Source organism: Rhinoraja longicauda, chromosome 6 (genome assembly GCF_053455715.1).
Source record: "Rhinoraja longicauda isolate Sanriku21f chromosome 6, sRhiLon1.1, whole genome shotgun sequence".
In the NCBI taxonomy this organism is placed as follows: Eukaryota; Metazoa; Chordata; class Chondrichthyes; order Rajiformes; family Arhynchobatidae; genus Rhinoraja; species Rhinoraja longicauda.
In genome coordinates, this window is record NC_135958.1 from 1,732,253 (window position 1) to 1,753,751 (window position 21,499).

Below are 21,499 nucleotides of genomic sequence, written 5' to 3' on the forward strand. Positions count from 1 at the left end.
TTCTCCAGAGATGCTGCCTGACCCGCTGAGTTACTCCAGCATTTTGTGTCTACCTGGTTGTATTATGGCCTGGCCTGGCCATTCAAAGCAGTGAGAAGAGGGCATGGGCCGAATGGTAAAGATCAGTGATGATAGATGCTGCCGCCTTGAGGGACGGATGCTGTTGATGGAGGGGAGGGCTGTGCCTGTGATGGACTGAGCAGAATCCCCATTTGCTGTAGTTTTGTGCATTCCTCTGTAAAGCAAGGGGCTGCAAAGAACGGTGGACTCTGACCAGTCAAAAGCATGCAAGTGAGGCACTGCCTCAAAAAGATATGGATGTAGATGGCATGAAAAGTTAAATCGCAGTCAACAGAAAGTTGTCATGCAGCACAGAAACATGAGCTCAATTTGCTCATGCCAATCAAGATGTCCCATCAATGATAGTCCCACCTGCCCATGTTTGGCCCACATCTTTCTAAACCTTTCCTCTACATGTACCTATCCAATTTTTTTTAAATGTTATAGTAACTGCCTCAACTACCTCTGGCAGCTCATTCCATATACTCACCATCCTTTGTGTGGAAAAAGTTACTTCTCAAGTTCCTATTAAATCTTTTCCCTCTCACCTTAAATCTTTGTCTTCTGGTTCTTGATTCCCCTACTCTGGGTAAGCTTATATGCAAACTTTGCACAAAATCGCACCTTTGACTCCCATTATCCACAGACAGTGCAGTTCTGCCACCTTTGCTTATTGATCAGCAGGCTATCTAGCTTTGAATCTGCAAAGTATTGGTGTAAACTGAGACACAGACACCAGATATTGTATTGCAAGTCCTTTTGCATCTCAACCCCAAGCTTCTACAGATGTTATCTGACCCTATTGTTCCTTCAGCAGTTATGTTTTTGCACTGATATAAACAGTCCATCTCTGTGCTATCCTTTTCAATTGCTCCATCAGAAATGCTGTATACCCATTGCAATCTTTACTTGAATAAAAGCTTCACAAAAGAGTAATTGGTAACCCCTCTAATTATTGTTCATTGCATTCTCCGAAAAATTGCCTTTATGTTATCGGAGCTTTGCCGAGACCCGAGCAATCACGTGAAAATATGATAAATTGGAAGGTTTTGCAAAAGGATCATTGCACTGTGCTTCCAGTTGATATTTACGCAATAAATCTGGCCGATAACAGTTTCTGTTGAATATGATAACCATAGCAGTAATTTCATCTTTAAAAAGATTTGACCACCAAAGGGAATTTATGAAATATAAAATTCAAGAAATACATAGTTGGTCAGGCAGCATTTGTGAAGAAAGAAATATAGTTCATGTTTCAAGTGAAAGATCATCAACCTGAAAACTTTTCCTCTGTTTCTCTTTCCACAGATGTTGTTTTAAACTGCTGAGTAATATACAATGATCTCTGTTTTCAGACTTCTATATTATTTGTCGTATTTTAGCTTTGATGAAGAAATATTTATATAATTTTAACATATTTAGTCAATCGAATGGCTTACAAACAAAAAGATAATGGGAAAACATTTCCTTTAATCTAGAAAAATCATCTCCAGAAATACAAGAAATGGCTGGTGACAATAATGAGAAAGAGAAATCTATTACAAATGCAGAGCCCAATGAAGTTGGTATCACTGAACTGTGCCCCACACCCCAGAAAACACAATGTGATGGAGCAGAGGCTGTTTCACCTGGGAATGAAGAAGTGAGAAATGAATTTGGTCTAAACACTGGGCTTGACCTGAAGAAACAAACTGAGTTTGCATCAGATGAGGAAGGATCTGTAAAGACGCTCTATGCAGGAAGAGATGGGACTCAACATCTTATGGAAGCAAAGATGTTGGCAGATACAGACCCTCAGATGGAGCATGGAGCAGAGGGTTTCACTGCAGACCCGTGCGGGGATGACTCGCCTGTGCTTGCCGGTATTCTGTTTTGGATTGTTTTGATAATGTTGAATCCGCTAGATGATGTCGGAGTGAATGTCTGTTATATTACTTAGGGGCTTTTTGCCTTTTTTTGTGAGTTGCAAAATGTACAGAGTTATATAATCCCTAATTACTAAACCATTGGTTCAATACAAAAAATGTTGGAAGAACTCAGTGGGTCATAGACTCACAGAGTGATACAGTGTGGAAACGGGCCCTTCGGCCCAACTCGCCCACACTGGCCAGCAATGTCCCAGCTACACTAGTCCCACTTGCCTGCGCTTGGTCAATATCCCTCCAAACCTATCCTATCCATGTACCTGTCTAATTGTTTCATAAACGATGGGATAGTCCCAGCCTCAACTACCTCCTCTGGCAGCTTGTTCCATACACCCACCACCCTTTGTGTGAAAAGGTTATCCCTTGGATTCCTATTAAATCTTTTCCCCTTCACCTTGAACCTATGTCCTCTGGTCCTTGATTCCCCTGCTCTGGGCAAAAGACTGTGCATCTCATGATTTTGTATACCTTTATAAGATCTCCCCTCATCCTCCTGCGCTCCATGGAATAGAGACCCAGCCTACTCAACCTCTCCCCATAGCTCACACCCTCTAGTCTTGGCAACATCCTCGTAAATCTTTTCGGAACCATTTCAAGCTTGACAATATATTTCCTGTAACATAGTGCCCAGAACTGAACACAATATTCTAAATGCGGTCTCACCAACGTCTTATACAACTGCAACATAACCTCCCAACTTCTGTACTCAATACTCTGACTGATGAAGACCAAAGTGCCAAAAGCCTTTTTGACCACCTTATCTACCTGTGACTCGATCGTCAAGGAACCATGCACCTGTACTTTGATAACCATGATCTTTGCTTCCATTAGATTTGAACAGATAAGGAAGTTTAAAAACGAAATCAATTATTTTCCTTTGCAGAAGGATTATCTGCAATGAAGAGTCATCAAATGTTGGTCTTTGCTAACATGACAGTTTAAGTCCTGTCAAATAAGATTAACACATGATTTGAGCTCCTCCCAATACATTGTTTATATTTTGATGTCATTTGTGTTAGAAACATAGAAAAATAGAAAATAGGTGCAGGAGGAGGCCATTTGGTCCTTCGAGCCAGCACCGCCATTCATTGTGATCATGGCTGATCATCCACAATCAGTAGCCTGTGCCTGCCTTCTCCCCATATACCTTCTTAGGCCCCCTCGGTCATGGCTGACCATGGATGATGCATCCTAGTTGGCTGCTTGCTCCACACCTCGGCTAGAGCAGTGTCGCTTGTGGCTGAAGAGACCAATGCGGGAGTGACAGTCTCTGTGGCAAAGGTCACATTTGTGTGCGGTCTCTGGTCTGTTGAAGTTGCTGTGCTCCTTTCTGCGTGCCCGCTTGTCTGCCGCTGCGTTCATCAGTTTCTCTTCCCCCGTTTTGAGATGTTGGTTCAGGGTACCTCTCCACCTCGTATGGTCAGCTGCCAGGCTCTCGCAGGACTCCACATCGATGTCGAGCACCTTCAAATCTCTCTTGCAGACATCCTTGTAACGTAGCTGGGGGCGGCCGATGGTTCTCCTCCCAGATGTCAGCTCTCCATAGAGGATGTATTTTGGAATACGGCCATCCTCCATGCAGTGGACATGGCCCAGCCACCACAGCCTGCGCTGCCTGAGTAGAGTGGACATACTCGGAAGGCCAGCGCGAGACAGAATCTCCGCGTTAGACACTCTGTCTTGCCAGGAGCCAGCGCTGCCGTCGCAGCTGCGGCTTGCCTGCAGTCCGTCTGTCTTTTGTGTTTTTTGTTGTTTTTGTCTGAATTGTAGTTTTAATATGATGTAGTGTTGTATGTTATGTTTTGGGGGGGGTGGGAGGGAACGGGAACTGTAACATTCTCTCTCCCGAACGGAGACGCGACCTTTGTTTCTGTGTCGTGTCTCCGTTCCCGTTGCGGCTTACCACCGGCCATGCACCTGGGACCACCTGGGGTCTCTGGTTCGCAGAGCCCACGGCCCGGACTCACCACCTGCGGATGCTGCGGAAACGGCTGCGATTCGTCTCCGGAGGCTCCGGCGCGGGCCGCGTGGACGTCGGAAGCCCGCAGGCCCCTGGGTGGGGGCCGACATCGGGAGCTCCGGCAGCGGCCGAGGCAGCATGTTCGCCCGCCCCGAATCGCGGGGCTTGGGTCGGCCCGCCGCGGACCTTTCACCATCCGGCGCGGCCTGGAATAGGCCGTGGACCTTTCACCGCCCAGCGGGGGGCTTCAATATCGGGAGCCCCGACCGCCCCGACGTGGCAACTCCAACAGCCTGACCGCGGGACAAGACGGCAGGGAAGAGAAAAAGACATTCTGGCCTTCCATCACAGTGAGGAGGGACTGGAGGAGACTCACTGTGATGGATGTTTCTTTTTGTTTGGTGTTAGTTTATGATTGTATGTGTTATTGCATTTTTATTGATTAATCTTATTGGTCTTATTGTTCAACTGCGGGTAATGTTTCATTTCACTACACATTTATGTGTATGTGACAAATAAACGACTATTGACTATTGATATACCCAGGATACAACGGATGCTTCTAAGGTGGAAGGTGTTGAGTCTTCTCTCCAGTCTGGCATATGTAGTCCATGTCTCACTGCCGTACAGCAGCGTGCTGTTGACACAGGCGTTATAGACTGCTATCTTTGTCTTCACTGTCAGCTTTGGATTGGTCCACACTCGAGTGTTGAGGCGAGCGAGAGTTGTAGCTGCCTTCCCGATCCTCTTGTCAATCTCTGTGTCCAAGGAGAGGTTGTCGGTGATCGTGGAGCCGAGGTACATGAACTGATGGACGGCATCGAGTTCGTAGTCATCGATGGTGATGACAGGCGGTGTCTCTGTATCCTGTCCCAGGACTTTTGTCTTCTTCAGGCTGATGGTCAGCCCAAAGTCCTTGCAAGCCCGATAGAAGCGGTCCATCAATGACTGTAGTTCCTGCTGGGTGTGGGACACAACTGCTGCATCATCGGCGAACAACATGTCTCTGATGAGAGCTTCATGTACTTTTGTCTTGGCTCGGAGGCGGGTGAGGTTGAAGAGCCTGGCGTCTGATCTAGTACCTTAATACCCTTAATTAACAAAGTGATCACTTTTTTTTAAAGTCTCAAAGTAATAGAATAGACATTTGGGTTTCTGTATTGATCTGCTAGTTTATTGTGGTGGGAGGAAAGATACGGAGGAATTTGTTGTGATAACATTCTTGTTCATCTGCAGATTTGGAGATGCCGAAGGATACAGAGCAGAACTTGCCAATACGAGATAGGCAGGAGTCCCCATCGATGCAGCAACCTGAGGATATGCTGGTTGATGAAACAGTGGAAGGACATGAAGTGAATGATGGGGGAGCTGAAGATGGTGAACCTGTGGGTATTTTGGAAAATACTGCAAGAATGGAATATGCTGAAGAGGATGGAGAGAATGCAGAGAGTCCTAAAATGGATAATGGAAGAGTGGCAACTGCAGGTGGTGAAAGCAGAAAAGACGTTGAAGCAGTCACAGAAAGAATGGAAGGTGCAAAAATAAAAGAACTGGGCAGTTTAGAATTGGACAGCGATAGTGCCAACGCAGCCGGATTGGACAGCAGCAGAAACGGTGCGTCTGGATTGGACAGCAGCAGAAACGGTGCGTCCGGATTGGACGGTGACAGAAACGGTGCGTCCGGATTGGACGGCAGCATGGCGGGTGCGACCGGATTGGAAGGCGGCATGGCAGGCAGGTCCGGATTGGACGGCGGCCAGGCGGGTGTGTCCGGATTGGACGGCGGCATGGCGGGCAGGTCCGGATTGGACGATGACCGGGCGGGTGCGTCCGGATTGGATGGCGGCAGGGAGGGAGTGTCCGGACTGGGCGGCAGGGTTGGCACGTCCGGATTGGGCGGCGGCATGGTGGGTGCGTCTGGATTGGACGGCAGGGATGGCACGTCCAGATTGGACGGCGGCATGGTGGGTGCATCTGGATTGAACGGCGGCATGGTGGGTGCGTCTGGATTGGACGGCGGCATGGCGAGCAGGTCCGGATTGGACGGCGACCAGGCGGGTGTGTCTGAATTGGACGGCGGCATGGTGGGCAGGTCCGGATTGGACGACGGCATGGCGGGTGCGTCTGGATTGGACGGCGACCGGGTGGGTGCGTCTGGATTGGACGGCGGCATGGTAGGTGCGCCTGGATTGGACGGCGGCATGGCGAGCAGGTCCGGATTGGACGGCGACCAGGCGGGTGTGTCTGAATTGGACGGCGGCATGGTGGGCAGGTCCGGATTGGACGACGGCATGGCGGGTGCGTCTGGATTGAACGGCGACCGGGTGGGTGCGTCTGGATTGAACGGCGACCAGGCGGGTGTGTCTGGATTGAACGGCGACCGGGTGGGTGCGTCTGGATTGGACGGCGGCATGGCGGGTGCGTCTGGATTGAACGGCGACCGGGTGGGTGCGTCTGGACTGGACGGCGGCATGGCGGGTCCGTCCGGATTGGACGATGACCGGGCGGGTCCGTCCAGATTGGCCAGTGGCAGCGGAGCAGGTGCATCCGGATTGGACGATGACGAGTTGGCTGGTGGTGAAACAGATAATGCAGGAATGGACGACACCGAATCTGATGGAGATGCAGAATCCGATGAAATGGATGTGGAAGAATTGATGCACAACATTGAATACGAGAAAGACGACAGTAAAGGTAATACTCAAAGATACACAAAACCATTAAAACTACTTTAATCATAACTGTAAAAAGTGATGTGTAATGAAAGTGAAAGTTTTAAACCCAATGTTATGCTTTACACTAACACGGAAACTGATTATCTAAAGTCTTTTAATCATGTAAACGATTACACACTCAATCTAATCCATATCTTTTATTTTCTTTTATGATCTGGAAACTCAATGAAAGTGAGACAGACTTTCTCGTCAAGTGAGAAGCTATTGAAATCCTCTCCATTACTGACCACACCACACTTTCTCAAAGTACTGGGTAGACGGTAAGTACTGTCGGTGTGCAAGCATTGCTCCAGTTCCGCATATGGATTTGGTGTGGAGGGAGGGAAAAGAAAAGCAATTTTTACAGAAGTCACCAAATTAAAGAGCTGCTTATCTTTCAGATATTATATTCTTTTCTTCATTGTTTTTTTTTACAATTCTCACTCCAGTGGAGCTGTTAAAGTAAGGCAGCTTGGCCTTGGCTCGAGACCAGTAGAGTTATGGCAACAGTGGCCTGGTCTTTCCTGATCTTCAGAGATCCACACCATCAAATTTAGCTTTCGAAATAAAATCCTCAGACATAGAAATAAATTAAAATACTGATAATTTTAAATATTTTAATGAAAGTATCAAATTAGAATGATGTATATGTTGTTCAGCGCAACAATTATTTTAATTCCCTTTCAGTCTTTTCCATCTCTGTCTCTCCTCTGTACTAACTCTGGACAGCTCTATTTTGCCAGCAGTGGTTGGGATTATTTTTTTTGAATAGGAACTTGTCCATGCTTTATTTTCAGTATCTATCTGGCCATTTTCTGTTTCATGAGACTGGAGGAGTTTGTAAATGTAATGGTAAACGTGATGCTTCAGAAAGAACTTGATAATGCATAAATTGATAAAGATGAATAGTTAAATGTGTTGGATCGTATCTTCAGTCATGTTGCCTGGATTCATGAACAAAGTATCACTACTAATCTTTCCCCTGCCCACATCCATATTTTGAGTTCCTTTATATTCAACAGTCAATGTTTTCTTTAATCCTCTACCTTTTCCTTTCCCTGCTGCTCTCTTCAACGGTTAGTCCATTGGCAGCTCCTTTGGTGACTTGGTTACCAAATGTAATTCACTGGTGTTATGTTGGCGCAAACAGAACAAGAATCATGGTTTAACATCCATGGTCTTTGAATCGACAGCTCAACAAAGATTGTGCCTGAAATGCTAAGTTTGGCATCAGTGCTACTGTAGGCGTGAGAGAGGAAAATTGACATGAGCTCGTGTTTCCTGTTGTGGAAATGTTTCCTGGAGTTTCGCGGATTTTGCTTTAGAGAAAAGATGCAATGGCTTTCCTTTTGTATAGTAGTAGTAAAATGAATCAAATAGCAATGCCTAAATCAGTTACCCAGAACCGAGACCAAGGTTTGATCCTGACTATGGGGTGCTGTCTGTATAGAGTTTGCACGTTCTCCCCATGACCTGCGTGGGGTTTCTCCCAGATCTTTGGTTTCCTCCAACACACCAAGACTAGCACCGTACACAAGCACAACCCCCTGGTTAGTACACAATGTACAGAACAGCCCACTGAGTCTATATGCAAGAGGTGCCACCTTGGGGCCATTTTACAGTCCCAGCTGCAGCTGCAGCTGCCACAAAGGCCCGTTGCCACCGTCTCCTCCATTCCGATGGTCCCGTGAGCCGTTGTCCCTCTACTTGCACGACCCTCTTCTGCCCTTCCCCGGGGGGCACCTCCCACAGCCAACCTTGAGGGCGCCAAAAGTAAGAACCCCTCCCCCCAGTTGTTCTTACAGGGCCCTTTGTCCAGCGTCTGCCGCCGTCTCCCTCTCTCCCTCCATCCTCCTCTTGCGGCTGCCCTCTCCGGGCGTGTTGCCGGATTCACAGCGGCCAGGCCTGTTGTTGGGATATGGCCGCCGCCCGCCGGGCTGTCAACTTCTGATCTAAAGAAATGTCTGCTTAGCAAAGTGCAATTGAACTAGGAAACATGGTAGAGATGTGAAATACAAGTTTTTGATTTTGAATCTGCTTTTTAGGTATCAGGTCCTTTATTACATGCTGTTGTTGAATATTGCATCCCTTTTCAACAGGGCACAGAAACCACTTGCAAAAGTAAATAATCCAAGAAAGCCAACACAAAACCGAAAGAAGACCGTTTTGCCAAGCAGCTTTGTGAAGTCTGTGTTTACCCACTATGCCAAAATGAGAGTGAAGAAGGAGGCGTTTGGAGCAATCCACCAGTGGCAAGTCCAGCTTTATGCACAAAAACTATTGCAAATTGGTCAAATATTAATTTTCAAATTAATTTTCATTAATGTTAATGCCTCTGCTGTTTTTACAAATGCCTTTTTTTATTGCAGCTTGGAATTGTATTTCAAACAGCTCTGTGATGATATGGATGTTTACAGCAAACATGCTAAAAGAAGAACCATTGAAAAAGAAGACTTGGAACTGCTAATGAAAAGGTAAACAGCCAGTTCACAGAAACCAGTTTATTCTGCAACCAGCTTCATTATTTTTCACTGGGTACTTTCTGATCTTGTTCAGTTATTAAGGATTAGTGTTTGGGAAGAGGCTATATTGTTAACAGTCAAATAATCTCACACTGAAAACAGGAGCCGGTACAGTCAAATTCCAACAGTCCACTTTCCAAATAATCAGAAATCCTGATAGTTTGGCATCTGGCTCAATGCACTCCCTTTTACCCACAGAGGCCCTACTTCCCGCACTCATTTGAAATTTGCTGTATTGAATGGAAAATGTATCGTTTTCCTGTGCAACATTTTAAACACAAAAAAACGAATTTAAAGTCTAGGAATATGAAGAGTTGAGTTTAGTTTATTATCATGTGTACCGAGGTAGAGTGAAAAGCTTTTGTTGCGTGCTAACCAGTCAGCACAAAACAACACATGATTACAATCATCGAGAGGGGAATAATGTGCAATTGTCTGCAAAAAAGGTTCATCCCGGCACATTAATGCTGCTGGACCTCATTGTTCCAGGGCTCCAGCAAGCTGGGATTCAATGTTAACCACGGTAAACTTGGAACTTCTGTAGTTGGTTTGCGTGTGCAAAAAATCCGGATCTAACTGGCATTTACTAGTAACACTGTGGTCATCTTATAAAATTGTGTAAGAATCCTTAACTGATCTGAGAGAATCTATTTAGGGTCCATATATTGAACTTGTCTCTAAATTCTCTCTTTTTTAAAATGTTTCTCAGACAGGGTTTTGTGACTGCCAAGGTGCCATTGAATGTCCTCATTGAAAACCATCTACCTATGGAATACAGAGAAAAGCTCATTCCAATGGCTGTCAGTGGGAGTAAGGTGATTCCTAAAAAATAGCCCGCATGTATAAAAGTGATTGTCTCCGCAAACTACTTGCTTTTGATTGCTAAATTATAACCTATAAAAATCTACGTAAGCAAGTAGAAATGTTTCTCTTTTATGAAGATCGAAATAAAGCTATGTTATAAACTCTTCAAACTTTCACGAGCTCAGAAACCTTTCCTGTGAGAGGAAAATTGATAGTAGCATCAAAATTAATCCAGCAATTGAATTTAAAGTTTTTACCTCATTACTATTTTCAAATTGTTTTTTACAGTTTTTTAAACTTTCCTTGTCAGAGGTAAAAGCACATGGTTGAAGAGACTTCAAACAACTTTTAGATATCATCAAATTGATTCATGCTTGTATTAAGTACTTCTGATATTAACGGTTTACATTCAGGACTCTCAAATGAGTTGCAGCATCGTTGACTGAATTATCCTACCCAAACAAAGCCCAAATTCTGTCTTAGCCTCAATTCCAAACTTTGAACCTGCCAATGAACTTTGCCACTAACTGCACTGCCTTCTTTGAGAAAGATTACTAATTTTAAATTACAGGTAATCGTACTTTGACTGTTCTTACAAGCAAATGGGTTAAATATCCAATTAAGCTGCCAGCATAAAGAGACGAGCTGTATGGAAACATAGGTGTTAAATGTTCACTAAATTACCGTGAAAGCAATTTTTATGGCATTACAATGCTATCGAGTACATTTTCTGAAAAATAAATAAAATATAAAATCTTCACTATTTTGGTTTTGTATTCCTAATTTACTGTGACTTCCATAACTAATATTTGTAAAATATACTAGACATTATGTATATTTTAGGTAAAATGTTGCAAATATTTAAGGAAAGCCTGTGCCTCATTCAGCAAACTTTTACCCTAATTGAGTTGTCCCCCCGTGTGAATAATGTCCTCTACATAATAACTGGAATAATTCTGTTTAACCTCAGATAATTGAAGTTGTATATTTTAGTTTACAAGGTAAACTAGACCAAGTGGGGCCCAAACCTCTCCTGCATTGGTGCAGCTAATAAATCTTACTTTGTTTAAGGACCCAGTCTTTCCAGGTGAGGCAGAGGTTCACCTGCACTTTCTCCAACCCCATCTATTGTATCCGCTGTTCCAGATGTCAACTTCTCTACATCGGCGAGACCAAACACAGGCTCGGCGATCGTTTCGCTCAACACCTTCGCTCAGTCTGCCTTAACCAACCTGATCTCCCGGTGGCTCGGCACTTCAATTCTCCCTCCCACTCCCAGTCTGACCTTTCTGTCATGGGCCTCCTCCAGTGTCATACATAGTGAGGCCCATCGCAAATTGGAGGAACAGCACCTCATATTTTGCTTGGGTAGCTTACACCCCCAGCGGTATGAACATTGACTTCTCTAACTTTAGATAGCTCCTCTGTTCCTCTCTTCCCCTTCCCAGTTTTCCCACTGTCTTTCTGCCTCCAACTATATCCTTTCTTTGTCCCGCCCCCCTGACATCAGTCACCCATTCCTTCTCTCCTGATTTCATATTATTTATATTTATTTATATTTTATTTTCATATTTCAGATACAGCGCGGAAACAGGCCTTTTCGGCCCACCAAGTCCGCGCCGCCCAGCGATCCCCGCACATTAACACTATCCTACACACACTAGGGACAATTTTTTTACATTTACCCAGTCAATTAACCTACATACCTGTACGTCTTTGGAGTGTGGGAGGAAACCGAAGATCTCGGAGAAAACCCACGCAGGTCACGGGGAGAACATACAAACTCCTTACAGTACAGCACCCGTAGTCAGGATCGAACCTGAGTCTCCGGCGCTGCATTCGCTGTAAGGCAGCAACTCTACCGTTGCGCCACCGTGCCGCCTGATATGCTGCCTGACCCGCTGAGTTACTCCAGCTTTTTGTGATACCGTTGATTTGTACCAGCATCTGCAGTTATTTTCCTACATTACTTTGTTTAATGATCAGCAGTTCTGTGCTATGCTAGATAATGTGCACTTAAATCTCTGGACAAATATTTTAATATCTGGGTTGTTCATTTTAACACTGAAGTTAACTACGACAAGTAAGAAAGCCTCAAACATGTCAAGGATTCAGCTGACAATCTTTGAGTTTTTTAATATAATGATGTCCAGTACTCAAAAGTTACAAATGTTAATTTTAGTATTATTTTGTACAGTAGTAAAAGAACAAAGCACAAAAGTTTAATTTCATAATTTCTTCAATGCATACAAAACTCAGTTCAGCAACAATGTGTAAAGGAGGAAAGAAGGATAAATAGAAAAATATATTGGGGAAGAAATGCAATTTGTGGTGGAAAAGCTGTTTATTTCCACCTGGTCTGAGTGTGCTGTTCCAGTGAGAGGCCGACTGACTCCCAGCTACGTAGAATGACACAGGCGTTGGCTCACAGCACACGGCTGGTTTGACATGCTGAGCATTAAAGAAGTCACATTTTTATCCCAAAAAGGGATTTTAAAAAAGGGACAATGATTCTTGGGATTAGAATGGAGTTGGAATGAAAAAGTATTAATACTACAATCCATAACCACAAATGATAAGTTTGACTGGTTATTAATAAAATTGTGAAATATTGCTTGTTCCCTGGAATATAGTGGTCTGCAAAAGCAATTTGAGTTTTTGAAATAAGATGATCATGGACACGTATAGAACTGAAACAGGCCCTTTGGCCCAGCTTGCTCGTCCAGCACTGAAACAGGCCCTTTCGCCCAGCTTGCTCGTACAGCACTGAAACAGGCCCTTTGGCCCAGCTTGCTCGTACAGCACTGAAACAGGCCCTTTGGCCCAGCTTGCTCGTCCAGCACTGAAACAGGCCCTTTGGCCCAGCTTGCTCGTACAGCACTGAAACAGGCCCTTTGGCCCAGCTTGCTCCTGCCGGCCAAGGTGCTCCATTTACACTAGTCCCACCTGCTCGCTTTTGGCCTATATCCCTCTAAGCCTTTCCTATCTATGTACCTGTCCAAATGCATTTAAAATGTTGTAGTTTCTACCTCAACTAACTCCTCCGGCAACTCATTCCATAAACCCCCTCCTCCTCTTCCATGTGAAGTAGTTGACATGCCAGGTCCCCTGCCAAATGTGTGGAGCATGTTTTTCAGTTGCTCGTTGCAACCATTCTGACATAACAGCATCTTCAGGCTGAAACACACAAACTGATCAATTCACACAAATGAAGGGTTGCTCACTATTTGGTTGTAGATACAATTTGGGTATATATCAATTGATGAGAGAAATTTTAAACCACACTTTAAGGTGTGGAGGAACCGCTGGGGGGGGGGGGGGAAGGAGAGGACAAAAGGAGGAGCCGGTGTGTTTTGTAACTTTATCAGTGCCGTAGGTGGCTGCTATTTGTATACATTGGGTATGCAAGCAAAGAATTTCAGTGCCTAGTCACATGTGACTATAAAGTATACCATGCCAATCTTCTCAATCAAAATCTGAGCAAATAATTTGAAATATGTATGGTTATCTATCAAGAGATGGAATGACATCTGGGAGTCAGACTTTATCATACTTAATCTGAGTGCATCTGACATGTGTAGCAATGTGCTGTGATTGCCAGAAGGAATCTATAAATTCACTACTTTTGTTTTTGGATGACAGGTTCATTGTCCCAAAAGCTGCTGACACTTGCATTGGTAAATATCAAATTGCTGGCTGCTGAGATAACCCAGCAAATATCTGGGTATAAAGTCAAAGTGGCAAGAATTTGGCGAAAGAAGTGGGTGTCATTGATGTCAAAGATGCAAATCTTGAGTTCTGCTTGGGTGAAAATTTGATACCAGATTAACCTGTTAAACCACATTTTCCTCGAGGCTAAAAATATGGGGAGAATAAATTGGGTCAGGGTAGGCTTAATGTTTTTCTTTAAATGGGTGCTTAATGATCAACACAGACTCAAAAGGGCTGAAGGATCTTTTCATGCTTTCTGTTGACAACTAATATGTCACATCCTATTATTAGCCCAGAATTACTACAATATGACAATTTGAATCTATAATCAGGCACGTTACACTATCAATGTGTCACTTTTGACTTTCATTTTTCATGGTTCACGTATATTCTGCCTTAGGGAACGAGAATTGGAAGAGCAAATATGTAAGGAGATAGCAGATATTAGTAGTAAGCACAGAGTAGTGATTGTGGGTGATTTCAATTTTCCGTATATAGACTGGGAATCACATTCTGTTAAAGGGCTGGATGGTTTGGAGTTTGTAAAATGTGTGCAGGATAGTTTTTTGCAGCAATACGTAGAGGTGCCTACCAGAGAAGGGGCAGTGTTGGACCTCCTGTTAGGAAATGAGATGGGTCAGGTGACGGAGGTATGTGTTGAGGAGCACTTTGGGTCTAGTGATCACAATGCCATTAATTTCAATATCATTATGGAGAAGGTCAAATCTGGACCAAGGGTTGAGATTTTGGATTGGAGAAAGGCTAATTTTGAGGAGATGAGAAAGGATTTAAAAGGAGTGAAATGGAAATTTTTGTTTTATGAAAAGGATATAATAGAGAAATGGAGGATATTTAAAGGTGAAATTTTGAGAGTACAGAGTCTTTATGTCCCTGTTCGGTGGAAAGGAAAGAATAATAATTTGAAAGAGCCGTGGTTTTCCAGGGAAATTGGACACTTTGTTCGGAAAAAGAGGGAGATATACAATTAATATAAGCGGCAGGGAGTAAATGAGGTTCTTGAGGAATATAAAGAATATAAAAGGAATCTTAAGAAGGAAATTAGAAAAGCGAAAAAAAGATATGAGGCTGCTTTGGCAAGTAATGTAAAAGTAAACCCCAAGGGGTTCTACAGATATGTCAATAGCAAAAGGATAGTGAGGGATAAAATTGGTCCATTGGAGAGTCAGAGTGGACAGCTATGTGCTGAGCCGGAAGAAATGGGGGAGATATTAAACAATTTCTTTTCTTCGGTATTTACCGAGGAGAAGGATATTGAATTATGTGAGGTAAGCGAAACAAGTAGAGTAGTGATGGAAATTAGGAGGATTAAAGAAGAGGAGGTACGGACACTTTTGAAAAATATAAAAGTGGATAAGTCTCCAGATCCTGATAGGATATTCCCTAGGACATTGAGGGAAGTTAGTGCAGAAATAGCAGGGGCTATGACGGAAATATTTCAAATGTCATTAGAAACGGGGATGGTGCCGGAAGATTGGCGCATTGCGCATGTTGTGCCTTTGTTTAAAAAAGGTTCTAAAAGTAAACCTAGCAATTATAGACCTATTAGTTTGACGTCTGTGGTGGGAAAATTAATGGAAAAGATACTTAGGGACAATATATATAATAATTTGGATAATCAAGGCCTGATTAGAAACAGTCAACATGGATTTGTGCCTGGAAGGTCATGTTTGACTAATCTTCTTGAATTTTTTGAAGAGGTTACCAGGGAAATTGATAAGGGCAAGGCTGTGGATGTTGTCTATATGGACTTCAGTAAGGCATTTGACAAGGTTCCACATGGAAGGTTGATTAAGAAGGTTAAATCGTTGGGTATTAATAGTGAGGTTGCAAGATGGATTCAACAATGGCTGAATGGGAGATACCAGAGGGTAACGGTTGACAATTGTATGTCAGGTTGGAGGCCAGTGTCTAGTGGAGTACCCCAAGGATCTGTGTTGGGTCCACTGTTGTTTGTCATTTACATTAATGATCTGGATGATGGTGTGGCAAATTGGATTAGTAAATATGCAGATGATACTAAGATAGGTGGTGTAGTTGATAGTGAGGTAGATTTTCAAAGTCTACAGAGAGACTTGGGTCTTTTGGAAGGGTGGGCTGAAAGATGGCAGATGGAGTTTAATGCTGATAAGTGTGAGGTGCTGCATTTTGGTAGGACAAATCAAAATAGGACGTACAGGGTAAATGGTAGGGAATTGAGGAATGCAGTGGAACAGAGGGATCTGGGAATAACTGTGCATTGTTCCCTGAAGGTGGAATCTCATGTGGATAGGGTGGTGAAGAAGGCGTTTGGTATGCTTGCCTTTATAAATCAGAGCATCGAGTATAGAAGTTGGGATGTAATGTTAAAATTGTACAGGGCATTGGTGAGGCCGAATCTGGAGTATGGTGTGCAGTTCTGGTCGCCAAATTATAGGAAGGATGTCGACAAAATGGAGAGGGTACAGAGGAGATTTACTAGAATGTTGCCTGGGTTTCAGCACTTAGGCTACAGAGAGAGGTTGAACAGGTTGGGTCTTTATTCTTTGGAGCGTAGAAGGTTGAGGGGGGGACTTGATAGAGGTTTTTAAAATTTTGAGGGACGGACAGAGTTGACGTGGGTAGGCTTTTCCCTTTGAGAGTGGGGAAGATTCCAACAAGGGGACATAGCTTCAGAATTGAGGGACAAAGGTTTAGGGGTAACATGAGGGGGAACTTCTTTACTCAGAGGGTGGTGGCTGTATGGAATGGGCTTCCGGTGGAAGTGGTGGAGGCTGGCTCGATTTTATTATTTAAGAGTAAATTGGATAGGTATATGGATAGGAGGGGATTAGAGGGTTATGGTCTGAGTGCAGGTAGATGAGACTAGGTCAGGGAGAATGGTCGGCGTGGACTGGTAGGGCCGGACAGGCCTGTTTCCATGCTGTAGTTGTTATATGGTTATATGTTATATGGTTAAAATAAATGCCAGTTTTATGTAAGCAAATAATTGATGTTTTGAAGATTTTGAGAAATGGTCTTCTCATTTAACCATACTCCCATAATTAAAATCAATTGTACACTATCGAGCAATTAAAAAACATGAGCAATCAGCAAGACTGCAATCTTTACAACATGTAATTTATTTAAAATAACAATTGAAATATATCTGTACTATCGAAGTGGTCCGATCCTCTTCACATCACTCGCTTGCAGTCGGTCAAATATTGTGTCAATGTCTGCCGCAGTAGCCTCAGCAAGTGATTCAACTGTAGTTTGGAAACCTTGACTTAAATATGTAGTCAGGGTTTGTGAACCTATTGTAGGGTCGATCTTTTGAAAAGCCTTTGTTAGGTCAGTTACAGTCAGCTCCCTTTGGATAAACAACAGGTAAGACACAATCAATATTTCTGCTTATGTGTCACATGAATTATATACAAGTTTGATTCAATAAGAATCAATCCTTTTAACATCATTGCTTTCCCAGGACACTTATGAAGAGCATTTGAGTATATACGAGAGAATGCTATTTTGAATTTCTAAAGCCATTTGTTCAGGATCAGATGAATATATAAACAGACCTGAAGTACTGTGTTGCCTTAAGGGATATTTATGATTCTCCCTTGCTCTGTCTAACTCTGTGCGTCAGAATATATTGTTTCCTGTTTAAATTATTCTAGTTATGAACATGAAAGCAACAATTAGCTACATGGCTGCCCTTTCATTTTTTTGATATGCAGTTGACACTGCGACAATGTTGACATAAAACAAAAATAGTGCTGGAGGAACTCAGCGGATCAGGCAGCATCAGTGGAAAGAAAAGGGCAGATGACATTTTGGGTTCGGACTCTTTTTCAGATTGATGGGGCAGAAGGAAGGTAGTTGGTGAAGAGAGGTGAGGCAAGCTGGCAAATGGTGGATACGGGTGAGGCGGAATGATCGGCGTATGGGTGGAGATAGGTTAGAGGCTCCCGGTAAAATGGAAACAAAAGGGTGCCAGAAAAGGGAGGAAGAGGAGGAGTGAGGCCCTTGATTTTCCTCTTATTCCCCCTCTCTATAACTTTCCACTCATTAACCCATCCTGTCCATTTCCCTCCATATCACTGCTGTGTATAATTTATCAAATCAACAAAAATGCTGTGACTTTTGCATGGATATTATTATTTAAAGGTTTATTAAATGAGTGCCTTTCTGATTGAGCAAAATAAAAGACACCAAGAGCTGCAGTTGCAAAATAATCACAGTTCCCTTCACCGATAGGATAGAAATTTGCCGCATCTGTAAAATACATGGTTCTTTCAGATGATGAAAATTTGTTTAACCAACCTGTACATTTGCATTCTTATATTTTTAAGCCACCCAAGGAACTGCCTTATGTTCATTTCAGTCAATGAATGAAAGTGGATTGAGCCGAGATGCCCCACTGGAAATATTAGTGCTTTCAGTTCCCATAGCTTTAGCTGATTTGACAATGAAGCCTATTGAAGGAATTTTTATAAGGAACTGGAACAAATTGGAGACCAGCTTAGGTGGGGAAATTGTCAGAGAGCAAATTATGAAGGAAGCACTGTTGTGATATTTTTTAACTAAGTTTTCCGCACCGGCCTACATTCAAAACGTACTTAATTTTCTATTGGTTTTTGTTTTCAGAACTACATTGTATATCACTATTGCTTGCTGGCAAAAGGTCGACACAGATCAATGCTGAGAGAATTGTTTCGCTGCACCAGCGAGCCCTTCTTCACACACTGCATGGTCCGGTTGACTCGGCCACATCGTCGCCCCTGAGGACAGCGCTGGCTTCAGGCTGCTGCCACTTGCGGCTCGCGCTCGGCAACAGTGGGGACATCAGTGGGGACATTGGCGACAACAGTGGGGACAACAGTGGGGACATTGTCGCCCCTGGGACTGCGCTGGCTTCAGGCCGCTGCCACTTGCCGCTCGCACTCGGCAACAGTGGGGACATTGGCGACAACAGTGGGGACATTGTCGCCCCTGGGACAGCGCTGGCTTCAGGCCGCTGCCACTTGCGGCTCGCGCTCGGCAACAGTGGGGACATTGTCGCCCCTGGGACTGCGCTGGCTTCAGGCCGCTGCCACTTGCCGCTCGCACTCGGCAACAGTGGGGACAACAGTGGGGACATTGTCGCCCCTGGGACAGCGCTGGCTTCAGGCCGCTGCCACTTGCCGCTCGCACTCGGCAACAGTGGGGCTCCCTCTCCTCTCACCAGCTGCTGCTTCTTCCTGTTGGCCTTCACTTTGTCCGTTCCATCGCTGCTGCCTCCTCCTCCTCCCGTCGCTTTGCCCACTCCACCGATCCCTCCTCCACTGCCACCTCCTCCTTGGTGTCGTCAACGTACTCCACCTTGGAGGATGGCAGCGATGGCGGGGGGAGGAGGTGGTGGTCGACAGGATGAAGCAGTAGCAGGTGAGTGAGCAGCCTCACACTGTCCTGTCACAGGCAGCGGCCTGAGGAAAGCGCCGTCGGTCAGCAGCTACAATGCGAGCCGTCTCAACCTGACCGTGCGGAGCGTGAAGAAAGGATCACTGGTGCCAACAAGCAGCATCGGTGCCTGGTTTTAAGGTGAAATGACACTGGAGTAACTCAGCAGACTGCATTCAGTCTGAAGAAGGGTTCCAATGTCACCTCTCCAGAAATGCTGCCTGACCTGCTGAGTTACTACAACACTTTGTGTCCTTTTGCGTATTCACCATCATCTGCAGTTCTTTGTTTCAGCTACATCCAATGATAATACCTTACTCGGTTACAATGGACAATCGGCAATTACAGAGACCCCCCCCACTGTAGTCGTTCTTGGTTCTTGGTCCTCCAAAATATTCCAAATGGAATTTAAACTGGAGGTGGCGGAGCATGGACTTAAGCAAGGAGGGCTTCTTGGAGAAGAGCTGCCTTAAATGTAGTTGCGTCTGGTTGAATAACTATAGTAGGGTGAAGACTATTCCATGCTTTAATTGTGCGAGGGAAGAATGAATTGCTACACACATCTGTCTTGATAGCTGGTATCTCAAATTGAATCGAATGCCCTCGTCTACTGCTAGGGTTGAGTTTGGTGTAGATGTGGTCATCTATGTCGAGCTGACCATTTAACATTTTGTAAAAACAGGTCAAACAGTGGGCTTTACATCTGTCTTGGAGAGTGTTCCACCCCAATGTTCCACCCCTGTGTGGTACCTCAGCTGCACGGAGGCAGAAAGGAAAGCTCTACAGCGGGTAGTCCATAGAGCTCAGAGGGCCATCGGAACACAGCTACCAGACTTGGAGGGCATCTACAACACACGATGCCTCAGAAAAGCCACCAGCATCCACAAAGACTCTTCACACCCCTGCAACAGTCTGTTCGAACTCCTTCCATCGGGCAGACGATACAAGGCCTTCTATGCCCGCACCTCCAGACTCAGGAACAGCTTCATCCCCAGGGCCATAGCTGCTATGAACCGGTCCTGCTGAGCCGGATGGCCACAACGCATAGATCAACTTGCACTTTACCCTGTCCAAAACTGTTACAACTGTTCGTTTCGTTGGGTTGCTGCTGTCTAAATTACCTAAATTATTGCATCGTATGGGAGGCGCATTCCCAATCTCGTTGTACCCCTGGGTACAATGACAATAAAGATATATTGTATTGTATTGTATTGTATTGTAGAAGTTCGGTAACACTCGCTTCTCATAGGTATTTGTAACAAAACGAGCTGCCTGTCTTTGGACACGTTCAATGGAAGAAATGTTTTTAATTGTGTAAGGGTCCCATGCTGCAACTGTGTAGTCCAAATGTGGTCTAACAAGGGTGAAGTAGAACTCCTTGATAGGAGTTGAACAATGATAAACGTTGTGTCTCAGAAAATTTAGGACACCTGTTGCTTTCACCGTTGCATGATGAGTCTGACCATTCCAACGTAGATCGTTCTGTAATTTGATGCCAAGATACTTGGTCTGTTTGGATTCTTCAATGGTGGCACCAAGGATATTATATGATGTTTCGCCTGGTTTCCTCCTGGTGACACGCATGGTTTCACATTTGGAAGGATTGAACTGCATCCCCCATTGCTGTGACCACTCGACCATAGTATCGGGATCTTTTTGGAGAGCATCCTTATCATCAGCTGCCTTAATGTGACGATACAGCAAACAATCATCAGCGAATAGTCTGGCCGTGCTTGTGACGTCACCCTTTGTCCCTCTATAACAAGAGTTTACTGTATTCAAGTGAACTAAATTCTCTGAAACTTTAGGAAACACATATCTTCAATGAAATACCTTCCAACAAAAACTGTCCGAATTAAATACTGTTGTTAATTGTGATCAACACAACAAACTGTAGTTGCCCATTAATTTGCTGCCTAGAAAATTAGTAATCTCATTTCTATTATGATACATAATACCATCATACAACCTAAGCTATCGACTAAGTTGATGGCATATTGTTTCACAATTTTAAAAAAATCAATGGTTAAAGTAATAATAGCTGGCGGGCAGCACTGTGGTGCAGTGGCAGAGTTGCTGCCCCAGAGACCTGGGCTGAATCCTGAAAACAGGTGCTGTCTGTGTGGAGTTTGCTAGTTCTCCCTGTGGCTGCGTGGGTTTTCTCCGGGTGCTCCAGTCTCCCCGCACACATGATGTACAGATTTGGAGGATAATTGGCTTCAGTAAAATTTGTAAATTGTCACTAGTGTGTGGGATAGTGCTAATCGGCACAGACTCGGTGGGCTGAAGGGCCTGTTTCCGCACTGTATCCCTAAACTAAAGCTAGAGGTTCGTGATAAGGGAAGCACAGTGGGGCAGCTGACAGAGCTGCTGCCTTGTTTGCTG

The 21,499-nt window shown here is 44.3% G+C and overlaps 2 protein-coding genes across 2 annotated transcripts in view; one reads left to right on the plus strand and one right to left on the minus strand.

Annotated features, from left to right (window-relative positions):
• LOC144594770 (uncharacterized) overlaps positions 1-10,703 on the plus strand; it is a 28,311-nt gene extending 17,608 nt beyond the window's left edge. Inside the window, exons 11-16 of the mRNA XM_078401619.1 lie at positions 1,539-1,922; positions 5,182-6,639; positions 6,853-6,940; positions 8,759-8,911; positions 9,029-9,133; positions 9,891-10,703. Coding sequence (XP_078257745.1) covers positions 1,539-1,922; positions 5,182-6,639; positions 6,853-6,940; positions 8,759-8,911; positions 9,029-9,133; positions 9,891-10,014 — 2,312 coding nt within the window. The 3' untranslated portion in view covers positions 10,015-10,703. The remainder of the gene's footprint in view (positions 1-1,538; positions 1,923-5,181; positions 6,640-6,852; positions 6,941-8,758; positions 8,912-9,028; positions 9,134-9,890) is intronic.
• A 6,143-nt stretch (positions 10,704-16,846) lies between these two features.
• The window catches only part of tsnaxip1 (translin-associated factor X interacting protein 1), a 53,153-nt gene continuing 48,500 nt past the window's right edge, over positions 16,847-21,499 (minus strand). The window contains exon 16 of the mRNA XM_078401528.1: positions 16,847-17,045. Coding sequence (XP_078257654.1) covers positions 16,847-17,045 — 199 coding nt within the window. The remainder of the gene's footprint in view (positions 17,046-21,499) is intronic.